The 13,203-nt window shown below is 37.3% G+C and overlaps 2 protein-coding genes across 6 annotated transcripts in view; one reads left to right on the top strand and one right to left on the bottom strand.

The window, feature by feature from the left end:
* The window catches only part of LOC128686135 (sin3 histone deacetylase corepressor complex component SDS3), a 71,399-nt gene extending 69,638 nt beyond the window's left edge, over positions 1–1,761 (top strand). The window contains exons 7-8 of the mRNA XM_053772838.2: positions 1,186–1,270; positions 1,547–1,761. Coding sequence (XP_053628813.1) covers positions 1,186–1,270; positions 1,547–1,645 — 184 coding nt within the window. The 3' untranslated portion in view covers positions 1,646–1,761. The remainder of the gene's footprint in view (positions 1–1,185; positions 1,271–1,546) is intronic.
* A 2,683-nt stretch (positions 1,762–4,444) lies between these two features.
* Positions 4,445–13,203, bottom strand: part of LOC128686131 (GA-binding protein subunit beta-1) — a 160,465-nt gene continuing 151,706 nt past the window's right edge. For all 5 annotated transcript variants that reach the window (XM_070083347.1, XM_070083352.1, XM_070083350.1 and 2 more), the window contains one exon: positions 4,445–12,619. In XM_070083347.1, coding sequence (XP_069939448.1) covers positions 12,581–12,619 — 39 coding nt within the window. In that variant the 3' untranslated portion in view covers positions 4,445–12,580. The remainder of the gene's footprint in view (positions 12,620–13,203) is intronic.

Raw genomic sequence — 13,203 nt, 5'->3', positions numbered from 1 at the left:
CTGCATAATATTTACACCACACATTGCCCTTAAACAGGACATCTCCGCTGCCTCCAACCGTCTCCTCGCTGCTGCATTTACCACCCAAGCTTCACACCCATATAAGAGTGTTGGTACTACTATACTTTCATACATTCCCTTCTTTGCCTCCATAGATAACGTTTTTTGACTCCACATATACCTCAACGCACCACTCACCTTTTTTCCCTCATCAATTCTATGATTAACCTCATCCTTCATAAATCCATCCGCCGACACGTCAACTCCCAAGTATCTGAAAACATTCACTTCTTCCATACTCCTCCTCCCCAATTTGATATCCAATTTTTCTTTATCTAAATCATTTGACACCCTCATCACCTTACTCTTTTCTATGTTCACTTTCAACTTTCTACCTTTACACACATTCCCAAACTCATCCACTAACCTTTGCAATTTTTCTTTAGAATCTCCCATAAGCACAGTATCATCAGCAAAAAGTAACTGTGTCAATTCCCATTTTGAATTTGATTCCCCATAATTTAATCCCACCCCTCTCCCAAACACCCTAGCATTTACTTCCTTTACAACCCCATCTATAAATATATTAAACAACCATGGTGACATTACACATCCCTGTCTAAGACCTACTTTTACCGGGAAGTAGTCTTAATAATCAAGGGGAAAGCGCTAAACCCGGAGGATTATACAGCGCCTGGGGGGGGGATGTGGAAGGCATTCAGGCTTAATTCAGGGAACTGGAGCACAGATCCAATTCCCTAAATCAAGAGCCCCTCACCAACATCAAGGAACCTTCCTTGAGGGAAAAAAAAAAAATAGTAATTATGTTTTTACATGTATCAGATTGTATGTGAAGACCTATACTACTAAAATTTTTTTTTCTGGCTTCAGTCTTATTCTATCTGCTAGTCAGTTTGGCTATTCCAAATTAATATTAAATATTTAAGAATGGAAAATAGTAATAGACAGCTGTATATAATCAGAATGCAACTTCTGCCACCTTAATAACAAGTCTTATCCAGAAGCTTCGGTTTCTAAAGTGAAAGATTTTGCTTTTTCCAAACTTCAAAAGAGTGCTGGAAAAAAGTTTTCATAATACATACTGTATAATGAAATGTAGAAATGCAGTCCCTAATTGTATGTTAACTCTTATATACTTTTTCAAGCATAAAATATTTATTACAGGTTTCATAAGGGGCAGGCAGTTATGATTGAGTGCAAGGATGGGACACGATTTAATGCTATTCTCACAGTAGCAGGTGCTGATATGGTAAGTTATTATGTTTTTTATTTATATAAGTTCATTACATTTTTCTGTGATGGGACTTTATCTTGTTGCTTTTCTTTCAAGAGATTTTTGAATAAATGATATTGAATGTGTTCTCTTCTTTGGATCAGCCCACCTTGGTTATAAAAAACTGACAAATATTGTATTTTTCCTGGCATAAAAAATACCACAGAGTGCTGAAATTTAAGAATCTTGAGGGATTATGCAGTATTTGTATAATTTTTGTGTAGATATATATTCTTGATTTTTTTTTTTCAGATTATGGTAAGAAAAGTACCAGATAACATTCGCTTGAAAATCACCCTTGCTCAACTGGCCCATGGAAAATATCTTGTCCGTCGTCGCAGTTCAGCATGACCAGTTGATGAAAGCTTCGTTCCATTACTTGAAAACCAAGTAAAAGTCAAGCCACCCTGATAATTAGAAAATGGTAGATATTCTGTCTTATACCTAAGTAAAGTTCTCTCAACAAATTTATGGGTAGTTACAGTCCTAGAGGTTTTTCACAACTAGAAACCTTAAAGAATATGAAAGTGTCTGCATAACAAGTTTGTTTCATATTTCGAGTTCAATTTGTTTGAGGCAGTATCTCATAAGTATATTCTAATCTGTTTAATATTGATATTCATGAGAAATGACCACAATAGAGATTTGGGCATGGGAAAGTCATTGAGTCAGAAAATAGTGTAGTGAATATTCACTTGTTTCCCCTTGCATAAGTATGGATAATTGAATTCAACTAATATGGAAGCCAGTGTAATTTGTAGGGACCACTTTACAGTGGAACCTTGACTTATGAGTGTCCCAGCTTATGAGTTTTTTGAGATACGAGCCGTCCCTGGGTCGATTTTTTGCTGAGTTACGAGCCAGGTCCCCTCTCCCTCTTCCCCCTTAACCCAAAACCTGGACACCTCGCTTGTTTATCTGTAATTTCATGCTTTAATTCCATGGAAATCGTTCTCTTTTTCTTTTCAGCAATAATAATAATATAATATTATTACAGTTAAGTCACTCAGTCAGTCAGAGGCGTCGCTAGAGTTGGTGTCACCCAGCACGTAATAATTGGTGTCACCCCCATGAAATCCAAGGGCGGGGGGATAGGGGTAGTAAACTCCAGTTACATCACTGCTACATGACCAGTGACTAATGTTTAGCAATGAGAATGTTTAAAAGCCATAAATCGAACTTTATTAATGATAAAATAAATAATCGTAGTAATATTGAGGAAATATAAACTCAAACACCACTTTGAGTACAGCCAATAGATCCTACATTTATTCATCTTCAACAATGGAAAATAGAGAAAAACACTAGTTCCAGTTTGACCTTGAGTACAGGTAACATCTCAAAGAATCTGATATTTCATTTCCTTGCCTCAATCCTGCAAAATCATCTATCACATCATCAAAATAATGATTTTTCCCTATATAGGCCTATTTGTACTATGTAATCCTATAATAGGCTATATAGAAATGAATTTTTCTCTTAGGTTGCTGCAGCATGGTTTTGGTCTTTAGTGTCACCTTTAGAGGCTCTATGGTGTCACCCGGGGTGCCCCCCCCTTACGATGCCTCTGCAGTCAGTCAAGTCATTCATTAAGTCAGTCAAGTCATTCAGCATTTCAGTCTAGTCACTCAGTAAGTCAGTCAGTCATTCATTCACTTAGTCACACAAACTCATGTTAACCTCTTTTTCTGTGTACAAAGTAACACTTCACTTACAGCTACAGGTTATCTCTTGTCTAATATCCTTGTTAATTCTGAGACTTAAATGCTTATACCTCTTTGTGCCACTTTCAGCAACACTAGTATGGCTACTGGGTGTCATGATTGCTTGGCAGATACAAGATATAGTAATTAAAATATCATAACACAATTGACAAACACAGCTGCCTTGTAGCAGAGAAAGACTGGACACGTATGAATTAGGAATGCTGGGGTGGTGGGGTTGTGTCGGGGAGTGGTTGGGGATGGCTCCCCGGCTGCTCCATACCAAGGGGGCCGCTTGAGCAAAAGAGAATTTTTTTTTCCTTTCCACCAACTGAATCATGTTAATTATACAATGTGTTACATAAAATTGTGCAGCAATTCTTCAATGGCGGTCTATTGTATTATCATAACGATAGAGCTTCAGTTCCCTAAATTAACCCTTAAACGGTCCAAACAGATCGACGTTTAAATTCATAGTGCTACAAAAGTAGATCTACTTTTTTTTTTACATATTTTCAAATATAACAAAAAAATGTAGATAAAAGTTTTTTTACACATTTTCAAATGTAAAACAAAAAAGATGATCTACATTTTTTTACATACTTTCAGATGTTGAAAAAACGTATATATGCATTTGGACCATTTAACCCTTTGAGGGTCGACAGGCCCTCTCCGAGACTCGTTCTCAGGGTCGGCCAAATTTAAAAAAAAAAATAATTTTTTCTTATGAAAAGATAGAGAATCTTTTCCCGATCATAATGACACCAAAAATATGAAATTTGATGGAAAACTTACGGAATTATGCTCTCACAAAGTTAGCGGTCTCGGCGATGTTTACGGATCGGCGATTTTGCCCACTTTGAGCCCCATTTTTGGCCAGTTCCACTGTACTAGTCGACAAAAAACATTAATATTTTGCTAGAACTCCATTTTTTCTATTGAATGAGTGCAAGAAACCACCCATTTACCAATTTCAACTATCCAGTACAGTGGTCAGAATTTAGCAATTTTGCCAATTTCACACAAATTTCAAAAGATGCTAATTTCCGAATAGGGTCCAGAACAAACAAGAAATACATTCCTGGCACTAAAATGACATTTCCTCTGTTCATTAGTCACATCTCATGGCCCCTCTTACATTCTTTTGCTTTCCTCTTTGAATTTTTATTCTCACAAAAAATAGAAGATTTACTGTTATGCAGACTACTGCATTAGTGTAAAAAATGGTATGAATCATATTGGCGCACTTACAAAAGAATATTAGACTCACCAGTTGACGTGTATTGGACGCTTGGCATGATTTGTTTACTTTTGAACTTTGGTAAAAATCGAACATTTCTGCTACTTTGAGCTCAATTTCAAGGTACTTTTCATTGCAAAACCAGTCAAAATCATCTCAATTTCTGTGATATGTCTTCCATTCTATAAAATGAGACCAAGAAAACTAGAATACAACAATAAATACCATACGAAAATACAGTGCAAAGTCGCTGTTTTATTCCAAAAAAACGATCAGTTTTTTTTTTTCTCATTATGCACTGTGTGCTGCAGGATTTTTTTTATACAATGCACACTGACCACATAGACCCATTCTTTCATATGGAGGCCTACCAGCTTTCTCCAACTAGATTTGAGGGCGCTAGAATTTAGGCGTACTAGTACGTCAAAAACCTTGGGTCGTAAGCCGTACTAGTACGTCTGAAACCCTCAAAGGGTTAAGGGTTAAAAATAATAATAATAATATTATTATTATTTCTTCTTCTCTTTTTTAGTAAATGTCTACAGGAGAAGGGGTTACTAGCCCATTGCTCCTGGCATTTTAGTCGCCTCATACGACACGCATGGCTTACGGAGGAAAGATTCTTTTCCACTTTCCCATGGACTACTTTGCTCACACTCCAACAGCACGTCAAGTATTAAAAACCATTTGTCTCCCTCGATAGGAGTGAATGGAGACAAATGGTTTTTAATACTTGACGTGCTGTTGGAGTGTGAGCAAAGCAACATTTATGAAGGGGCTCAGGGAAACCGGCAGGCCGGACTTGAGTCCTGGAGATGGGAAGTACAGTGCCTGCACTCTGAAGGAGGGGTGTTAATGTTGCAGTTTAAAAACTGTAGAGTAAAGCACCCTTCTGGCAAGACAGTGATGGAGTGAATGATGGTGAAAGTTTTTCTTTTTCGGGCCACCCTGCCTTGGTGGGAATCGGCCAGTGTGATGATAAAAAAAAAAAAATTATTATTATTATTATAATGACAGAGCTTCAGTTCCCTAAATTAATAATAATAATAATAATGCATAATAAGTATGTAATAATTCAAATTGCTTCTGCTAGTTGGCATAGCTGATAGCACAACTGGTAAGCAGTAAACATGTTTACATCCCTGTGGGTGCAGTTCTCTCATGCTTGTTTGCATTTTTTTAGTCATTTGGCCAAATTTCTTTTTTCTAACCATGGGTCCTAGTGATCTACTACAGTTAGCCTCAAAAATACTCTGTCTTCTCTTACAGTAAGAACATGGGAAGATACTATAGTCAAATTGGATTAGAAATGACGACGCTTCTGCCACCATATTATGGCCTACTTTATTCATTCTAGAGTATATACCATGTTTCTGTGCTAATTATATTGTTTATTATATCATATTAGATGAATTGTGATTGATAGATAAGCCATACAGTTGATAATTGCATCATATTCAAGTATTTTTTCTAGTCTCTCCAGAGTGCAGGAACGAATTAATGGCTTTTCAGTTAATTTAAATAAGGAAAATTAATTTGATATACGAGTAAATTGAGTTACGAGCTAGCTCCTGGAACGGATTAAACTCGTAAGTCAAGGTTCCACTGTACTGTGTATTATTTAGATTTTCCTAAAAACATTTTATTTTCATATTAAAAAAATGAAGAGCAGAATGTGAATGTGGGGGAGGTGTGTGAGGCATTACATTGAATGTAAAGGGGTAAAGCAGTTAGAACTGATGGGATCATGACAGAGATGCTAAAAGCATGGGGGATATAGTGTTGGTGTTTTTGTTTAATAAATGTATGAAAGAAGGGAAGGTACCTAGGGATTGGCAGACAGCATGCATAGTTCCTTTATATAAAGGGAAGGGGGACAAAAGAGACTAAAAATTACAGGGGAATAAGTTTACTGAGCACACCAGGTAAAATGTACAGTAGGGTTATTATTGAAAGAATTAGAGGTAGGATTGCAGATGAGCAAGGAGGATTTAGAGTGGGTAGGGGATGTGTAGATCAAGTGTTTACATTGAAGCATTTATCTGAACAGTATTAAGATGAAGGGAGGAAAGTTTTCATTGCATTTATGGATTTAGAAAAGGCATATGATAAGAGTGGATAGGGAAGCAATGTGGTAGATGTTACAAGTGTATGGAATAGGTAGTAAGCTACTAAATGCTGTAGAGTTTTTATGATAGTGAGGCTTAGGTTAGGGTGTGTAGGCGAGAGGGAGATTACTTCCTGGTAAAAGTAGGTCTTAGACAGGGATATGTAATGGCACCATGGTTGTTTAATATATTTATAGATGGGGTTTGTGGCTTAGCACTTTTTTTTTATAATAATAATAATAATATAGATGGGGTTGTAAGAGAAGTAAATGCTAGGGGGTTGGGGGGAATCAAATACAAAGTGGGAGTTGACACAGTTGCTTTTTGCTGATTACACTGTGCTTTTGGGAGATTCTAAAGGAAAGTTGGAACGGTTAGTGGATGAGTTTCAGAGGGTGTGTAAAGGTAGAAAGTGAACATAGATAAGAGTAAGGTGATGAGGGTATCAAATGATTTAGATGAAGAAAAATTGTATGTCACATTGGAGAGGGGGAGTATGGAAGAATTTAATGTTTTCAGATCTTTGGGAGTTGACGTGTCAGCGGATGGGTTTATGAAAGATGAGGTTAACTATAGAATTGAAGGGAAAAAAAAGTGAATGGTGCATTGAGGTATCTGTGGAGACACGGAGGCAAAGAAGTGAATGTACGAAAGTATGGTGGTACCAACACACTTATGTGGGTGCGAAGCTTGGGTTGTAAATGCTGTGGCTGGAGGCAGTGGATTATTATTATTATAATCAAGGGGAAGCGCTAAACCCGGAGGATTATACAGCTGGAGGCAGTGGAGATGTCCTGTCTAAGAGCAGTGTGTGGTGTAAATATTATGTAGAGAATTCAGATTGTGGAAATTAGGAGGAGATGTGGAGTTACTAAGAGGGGCTGTTGAGGTGGTTTAGTCAGTTAGAAAGAATGGAACAAAGTAGAATGACTCGCAGAGCGTATAAATCAGTAGGGGTCATACTCTGGAGGGAGGGGGTAAAGGTTTTGTGGGCGAGGGGCTTGGACTCCCAGCAAGTATGTGTGAACGTGTTAGTAGTGGTGATGAATGGTTTTTGGGACCTGTTGGAGTGTGAGCAGGGTAATATTTTGTGAAGGGATTCAGGGAACCCGGTTAGCCGGACTTGAGTCCTGGAAGTACAATGCCTGCACTTTAAAGGAACTTCTAAATTGTCATATCTGAGTGCCTCTGCAAAGACACTTATTATGTATCAGTGATGGTGAAAGTGTTAAATGATGAAAGTATTTTCCTTTCTTTTTGGGTCACCCTGCCTCGGTGGGAAATGGCTGTGTTAAAAAAAAAATTAAAGAAATGCCTTAAGGAATAATGTTGCTTATACCACTTTTCTTACTCCAAAATTTTTAGTAGTTCTAAGGTACTGTACTTTTAATATAATTATGTAATTGGTTGTATGTAAGTGTAATAGGCTTCACCTAAGCAACCCCTTTGTGTCATGTAATGTCTCCATGTAAAGCATTGAAGTCTGTAGACTTTAATGCTTTACAAGGAGAGCATTAAAAAAAATGTATAAAAACAAGAGAACTATACTTCAGATATAATGGAAAGGAAACTTTTTCTTATAATAATACATAGGCCTTAACCAGTGATTATGACTGCTAATTATGTACATTTTGATTATAAAATTTATCTAATTGTAGTTCACTCAAGGGTCCCCTGTTTGTGCTTCGAATATCTTTATTATATCTATGTAATATTTCACTTATTGCTGTGATATATTTTACAACTAGTTAATTTTTATTAAGATTGCAATCTATCTACACTGTTTAGGTTAAGTTTGAGAAATTTACTGAAAAACCGAATACAAGTTGCCTTAGGATGGATGGATTTGAATATAAAATAATTTAAGGTTTAGTGTAGTAGAATAGTTTAAGCAAACTTATAAAATTTACTCAAATGTAGAAATAAAATTCATCTTATATAAATATATATTTTTAAATCATTGCCACATAACAAATGTATATATTGTATAGATCACTGAATATATCTAATATCAGAGATAAAATAATGTCCAGAGGGCTGAAGATTTGTTGAGGTGGTTGGTACTTTTAGAGAAGATGGAGCAAAATAGGATGTGTCTTGGAGGGCGTATAAATATGTAGTGGAGAAAAGGCAGGATAGTGGTCACCGTAGGAAATGGAAGATGTGGGTAAAAGAGATTTTGTCGATTTGTGGGGGGGGGGGGGATGTGGACATTCAGCAGACGTGGGGGCAGATGGTTTTTGGGACTGAGCTGTTGGAATATGAGGAAGGTAACATTATGTGAAGGAATTCAGGGGAAACTGGCTAGCTGAACTTGACTCCTGGAGGTGGGAAGTACAGTGCTTGCACTCTGAAGGAAGGATGGGGATATTTGCAGTTTAGAGGAACATCTAAACAGTAGTATCAGAATGTCTGGCAAGACTGACATTTTTTTTTTAACATGTTGACCATTTCCCACCACGGCAGGATGACAAAAAAAAAAAATCATCATTCAACACTTTCACCATCATTCATACACGAGCGCTGTACTTTCATACCACCAGGACTCAAGTCTGGCTAACCGATTTCCCTGAATCCCTTCACAAAATATTACCCTGCTCGCACTCCAGATTCCAAAAATCATTCGTCTCCATTTACTAACATGCTTACTGGAAGTCCAAGCCCCTCACCTACAAAATCTTCTTTACCCCCTCCCTCCAACAACCTTTCCAAGGATGGCTCCTACCCAACCTATACACACACATTAGCAACTGAAATACAATGCTGTAAAAAAATTTTTTTTATAAAAAGCAGAATCAAAGCTGTTGAGAATACCATAGGATATCCAGGTTATTTACTGATGTTACAGATGCTTTTATACATTTTTAGAAGCAAACTAATACAGTACTACAGTATTTTAAGGTATCACAAGATCATACTAGTTAAAATTCTAACTGCATGAATGTTGGGGTAAGGAGACTGGAGGTAGTTGAGACATCCTGAATAATGGTGAAGTATTTCTTTTTGGGTCACCATACCTTGGTGGGAGAGGGCAAGTGTTAAAAAAAATTTTTTAGCAGAATTAAACTAATACCTTTATATAGAACTATCATAAAGATAATTAAGTGAATTTTAAAAATATTCAGAGCCTAATTAACCCTTAAACCCTGCCTTGGTGGGAAATGGCCAATGTGTTAAATTAATTTATGGCCCTTGACTTACTAGTGCTAAATGACCCCTGGTGTCAAAGAAGTTGGACCATCCTGCTCTATATGTTTAGTATTAGCCTAGATTAACTGTTTAAGTAGCATTATCTTGTATTTTTGCATTACTGAGCTATTTACATAATACTGTATTACTGTAATTATTGCACTGTTTTAACCCTTAAACTGTCCAAACATAGATCTACGTTCACAAGTGTAGTGCTCCAAAAGTAGATCATAGTTTTTTTTTACACGCTTTCAAATGTAAAAAAAAAAAATCTACTTTTCTTAGATCTACATTTTTTCAACATTTGAAAGTATGTAAGTAGAATTTTTTTTTTTTTTTTACATTTGAAAGCGTGTAAAAAAAACTATGATCTACTTTTGGAGCACTACACTTGTGAACGTAGATCTATGTTTGGACAGTTTAATGGTTAAAACAGTGCAATAATTACAGTAATACAGTATTATGTAAATAGCTCAGTAATGCAAAAATACAAGATAATGCTACTTAAACAGTTAATCTAGGCTAATACTAAACATATAGAGCAGGATGGTCCAACTTCTTTGACACCAGGGGTCATTTAGCACTAGTAAGTCAAGGGCCATAAATTAATTTAACACATTGGCCATTTCCCACCAAGGCAGGGTGGCCTGAAAAACTTTCATCATTCATTCCATCACTGTTTTGCTAGAGGCGTACTTACACTAAAGTTATAAAACTGCAACATTAACACCCCTCCTTCACAGTGCAGGCACTGCTTCCCATCTCCAGGACTCAAGTCTGGCCTGCCGGTTTCCTCGAATCCCTTCGTAAATGTTACCTTGCTCACACTCCAACAGCAGGTCAAGTCCTAAAAACTATTTGTCTCCATCTGCTCCTAACACACTCGCACATGCTTGCTGGCAGTCCAAACCTCTCGCACACAAAACCTTCTTTACCCTGTCCCTTCAGACCTTTCCTAGGCTGACCCCTACTCCACCTTCCCTCCACTACAGATTTATACACTCTTGAAGTCATTCTATTTTGTTCGTTAAATTATGTTACATATATATTTTTATAAACGTTGGCCATCTCCCGCCGAAGCAGGGTGACCCAGAAAATAAAACACTTTCACCATAATTCACAGAGGCGATCAGGTAAGACAGTTAATATGTCACTTCAAAAAGCCAATATCCCAAACCCCCCTTTAAAGTACAGGTTTTGTACTTCTCAAGTCCAGCTAACCAATTTCCCTGAATCCCTTTACAAAATATTACCCTGCTCACATTCCAACAGCTCATCAGTTCCCAAAAACCATTCATCTCCATTCACTCTTATCTAACACACACATGCCTAGTGAATGTCCAAGCCCCTTGCACACAAAACATCTTACCTCCTCCCTCCATCCTTTCTTTCCTAGGATACATTCTAGTTTGGTTACTTGAGTAAAGTAATTTGAATTTTAACTAGTATGATCTTGTAATATTTTAAAACAGAGTCTCAAATTTTAACACAATTTTAGATTATGATAATGGATGAAGCAGTATCCAGAACATTAAACTGGATATCCAATGATAATAGCATTCTTGACAGATTTGGCCCTACTTTTTATTATATATCTACCCTCTTTGTCAACCTATCCCTGTCCATTATTTCTAAATGCCCAAACCACCCCTCAGCTCTTGTGAGTTATACTCTTGGTCACCTCACATTTAATTTCTATGCTCAAAATTCCCTGCATAATATTCACACCACCCATTACTCTCAAACATGACATCTTGCTGCAGCATTCAAAACTCATGTCTCACATTTATTTAAGTGTTGGTACTACTACATTCTGGTACATTTTCCCATTTTTTTGCCCCCATAAACAAACTTCTTCCCACAGCTACTGCAACACGCCAGACCTTTTTTCCCTCATCTATCCCATGGTTCATTATCTTTCATAGAATCATCTTCTGACATGTTCACTCTCAAATACATAAATACATTCACTTCCATACTCCAATCTGATAATCAATCATTGTCTATTTTTTTTTTTTTAATCCCTGTCACCTTACTCTTTTTCTATAATCTATCACTGTCTATACTCTTTTTTATCTTTGTCACACCTTGCTCTTTTCTATATTTGCTTTGGATTTCCTACTGTTACATATCTCCCCCAAATTCATCCATTATGTTAGAAAAGAGCAGCTGGGATAATTCAGCACTTTATAACACATCTAACGTCCCCTTTCCAACACACTAGCGTCTATTTCTTTCACAGCCCCATCTATAAACAACCACTGACATCCCTGTCCAATTCCTACTTTCACTGAGATTTAGTCCCCACCCCCTTTTCTTACTGCATAAAACTCAAACTGTTTTTAGTAACCTACCCTCTATTCTATACATTTACAATGTCACTATATATACATTTATCTTTATGATACCCTAATGAATTTAGCACTTTCCACAAATATATACCAGTGTCGAGGTTGGGAGACTACTCTCTCCCGTCTTCGCATTGGCCATACTCGTCTTACTCATGGATATCTCATGGAGAGGTGTCCTGCTCCTCTCTGTGAGAATTGCCAAGCTCCATTATCAGTCAGCCACATTCTGTTGGACTGCCCACTTTATCAACGAGCACGCAGAATTTACCTCTGTTGTCGTCTTCGCTCCGCTACTCTCTCTTTACCTTCCCTTCTCGCTGATGGACCCACCTTTCATCCGGACTCTCTCATTGACTTTTTGACAACAACCGACTTACTTCACAAATTCTGATACCTTTAGCCCTTTCTACTTCAATCTCTTGCTACCCTCTACCCCCGTACTATCCCCTGCCCTGCTGTTTTCTGTAACCTGCTGATCATCCCTCCTCCCTTCTGCCATCCAATACCCTCGCTTCCTTCCCTACCCTGCAGCGCTGTATAGCCCTTGTGGCTTAGCGCTTCTTTTTGATGATAATAATAATCCACAAATATAATAATTTACAATCATGTTAATGTGTTAGGTAACCAGAAATTGCTTAGATAATTAATGGATACGTGTAATGTTTTGCTTTTCAGACAGCAGGCTTTAATGTCCTTTATAGAGGGTCCACAGATGGGAGGTCTACACTCAATACCTGTAAAAGGAAAAATGTTGTGAATTAATTATAATACCTTTAATAAAAGTTTGCTTTTCCACCAATAAAGATCAATGAGAAGTTCGATCCTTCAGCCCTGATTAATCTATAGTAGTAGATATCAGGACGAAGACTTTTTTTTTTTTTTCAACAAGTAGGCCGTCTCCCATCGAGGCAGGGTGACCCAGAAAGAAAGAAAATCCCCAAAAAGAAAATACTTTCATTATTCAGCACTTTCACCTCACTCATACATAATCACTGTCTTTGCAGACACACCCAGATATAAGTTTAGAAGCATATATAAAGATATACATATAACATATCTCTCCAAACTGCAATATCCCAAACCCCCTCCTCCTTTAAAATACAGGCATTATACTTCCCATTTCCAATACAGTGGACCCTCGGGTAACGGCGGCATTGGCTAACACCAAAATTGGATAGCGGCATGTTTTTGCGTCAAAAATATTGGCTCAGCTAGTGTCCAAGAGCTCGGTTAAGGGCATTCGTCCCAAACGTCTCTGCGCAACGTGAGCCCATGTAAAGGCAGTGTGCCATTGTTTACAAGCCAGGGAGGATGATTT

This window comes from Cherax quadricarinatus, chromosome 9, assembly GCF_038502225.1.
Source record: "Cherax quadricarinatus isolate ZL_2023a chromosome 9, ASM3850222v1, whole genome shotgun sequence".
NCBI classification, from domain to species: Eukaryota; Metazoa; Arthropoda; class Malacostraca; order Decapoda; family Parastacidae; genus Cherax; species Cherax quadricarinatus.
The sequence above is the reverse complement of the archived record's forward strand: the minus strand, read 5'-3'. Positions and strand labels throughout refer to the sequence as shown.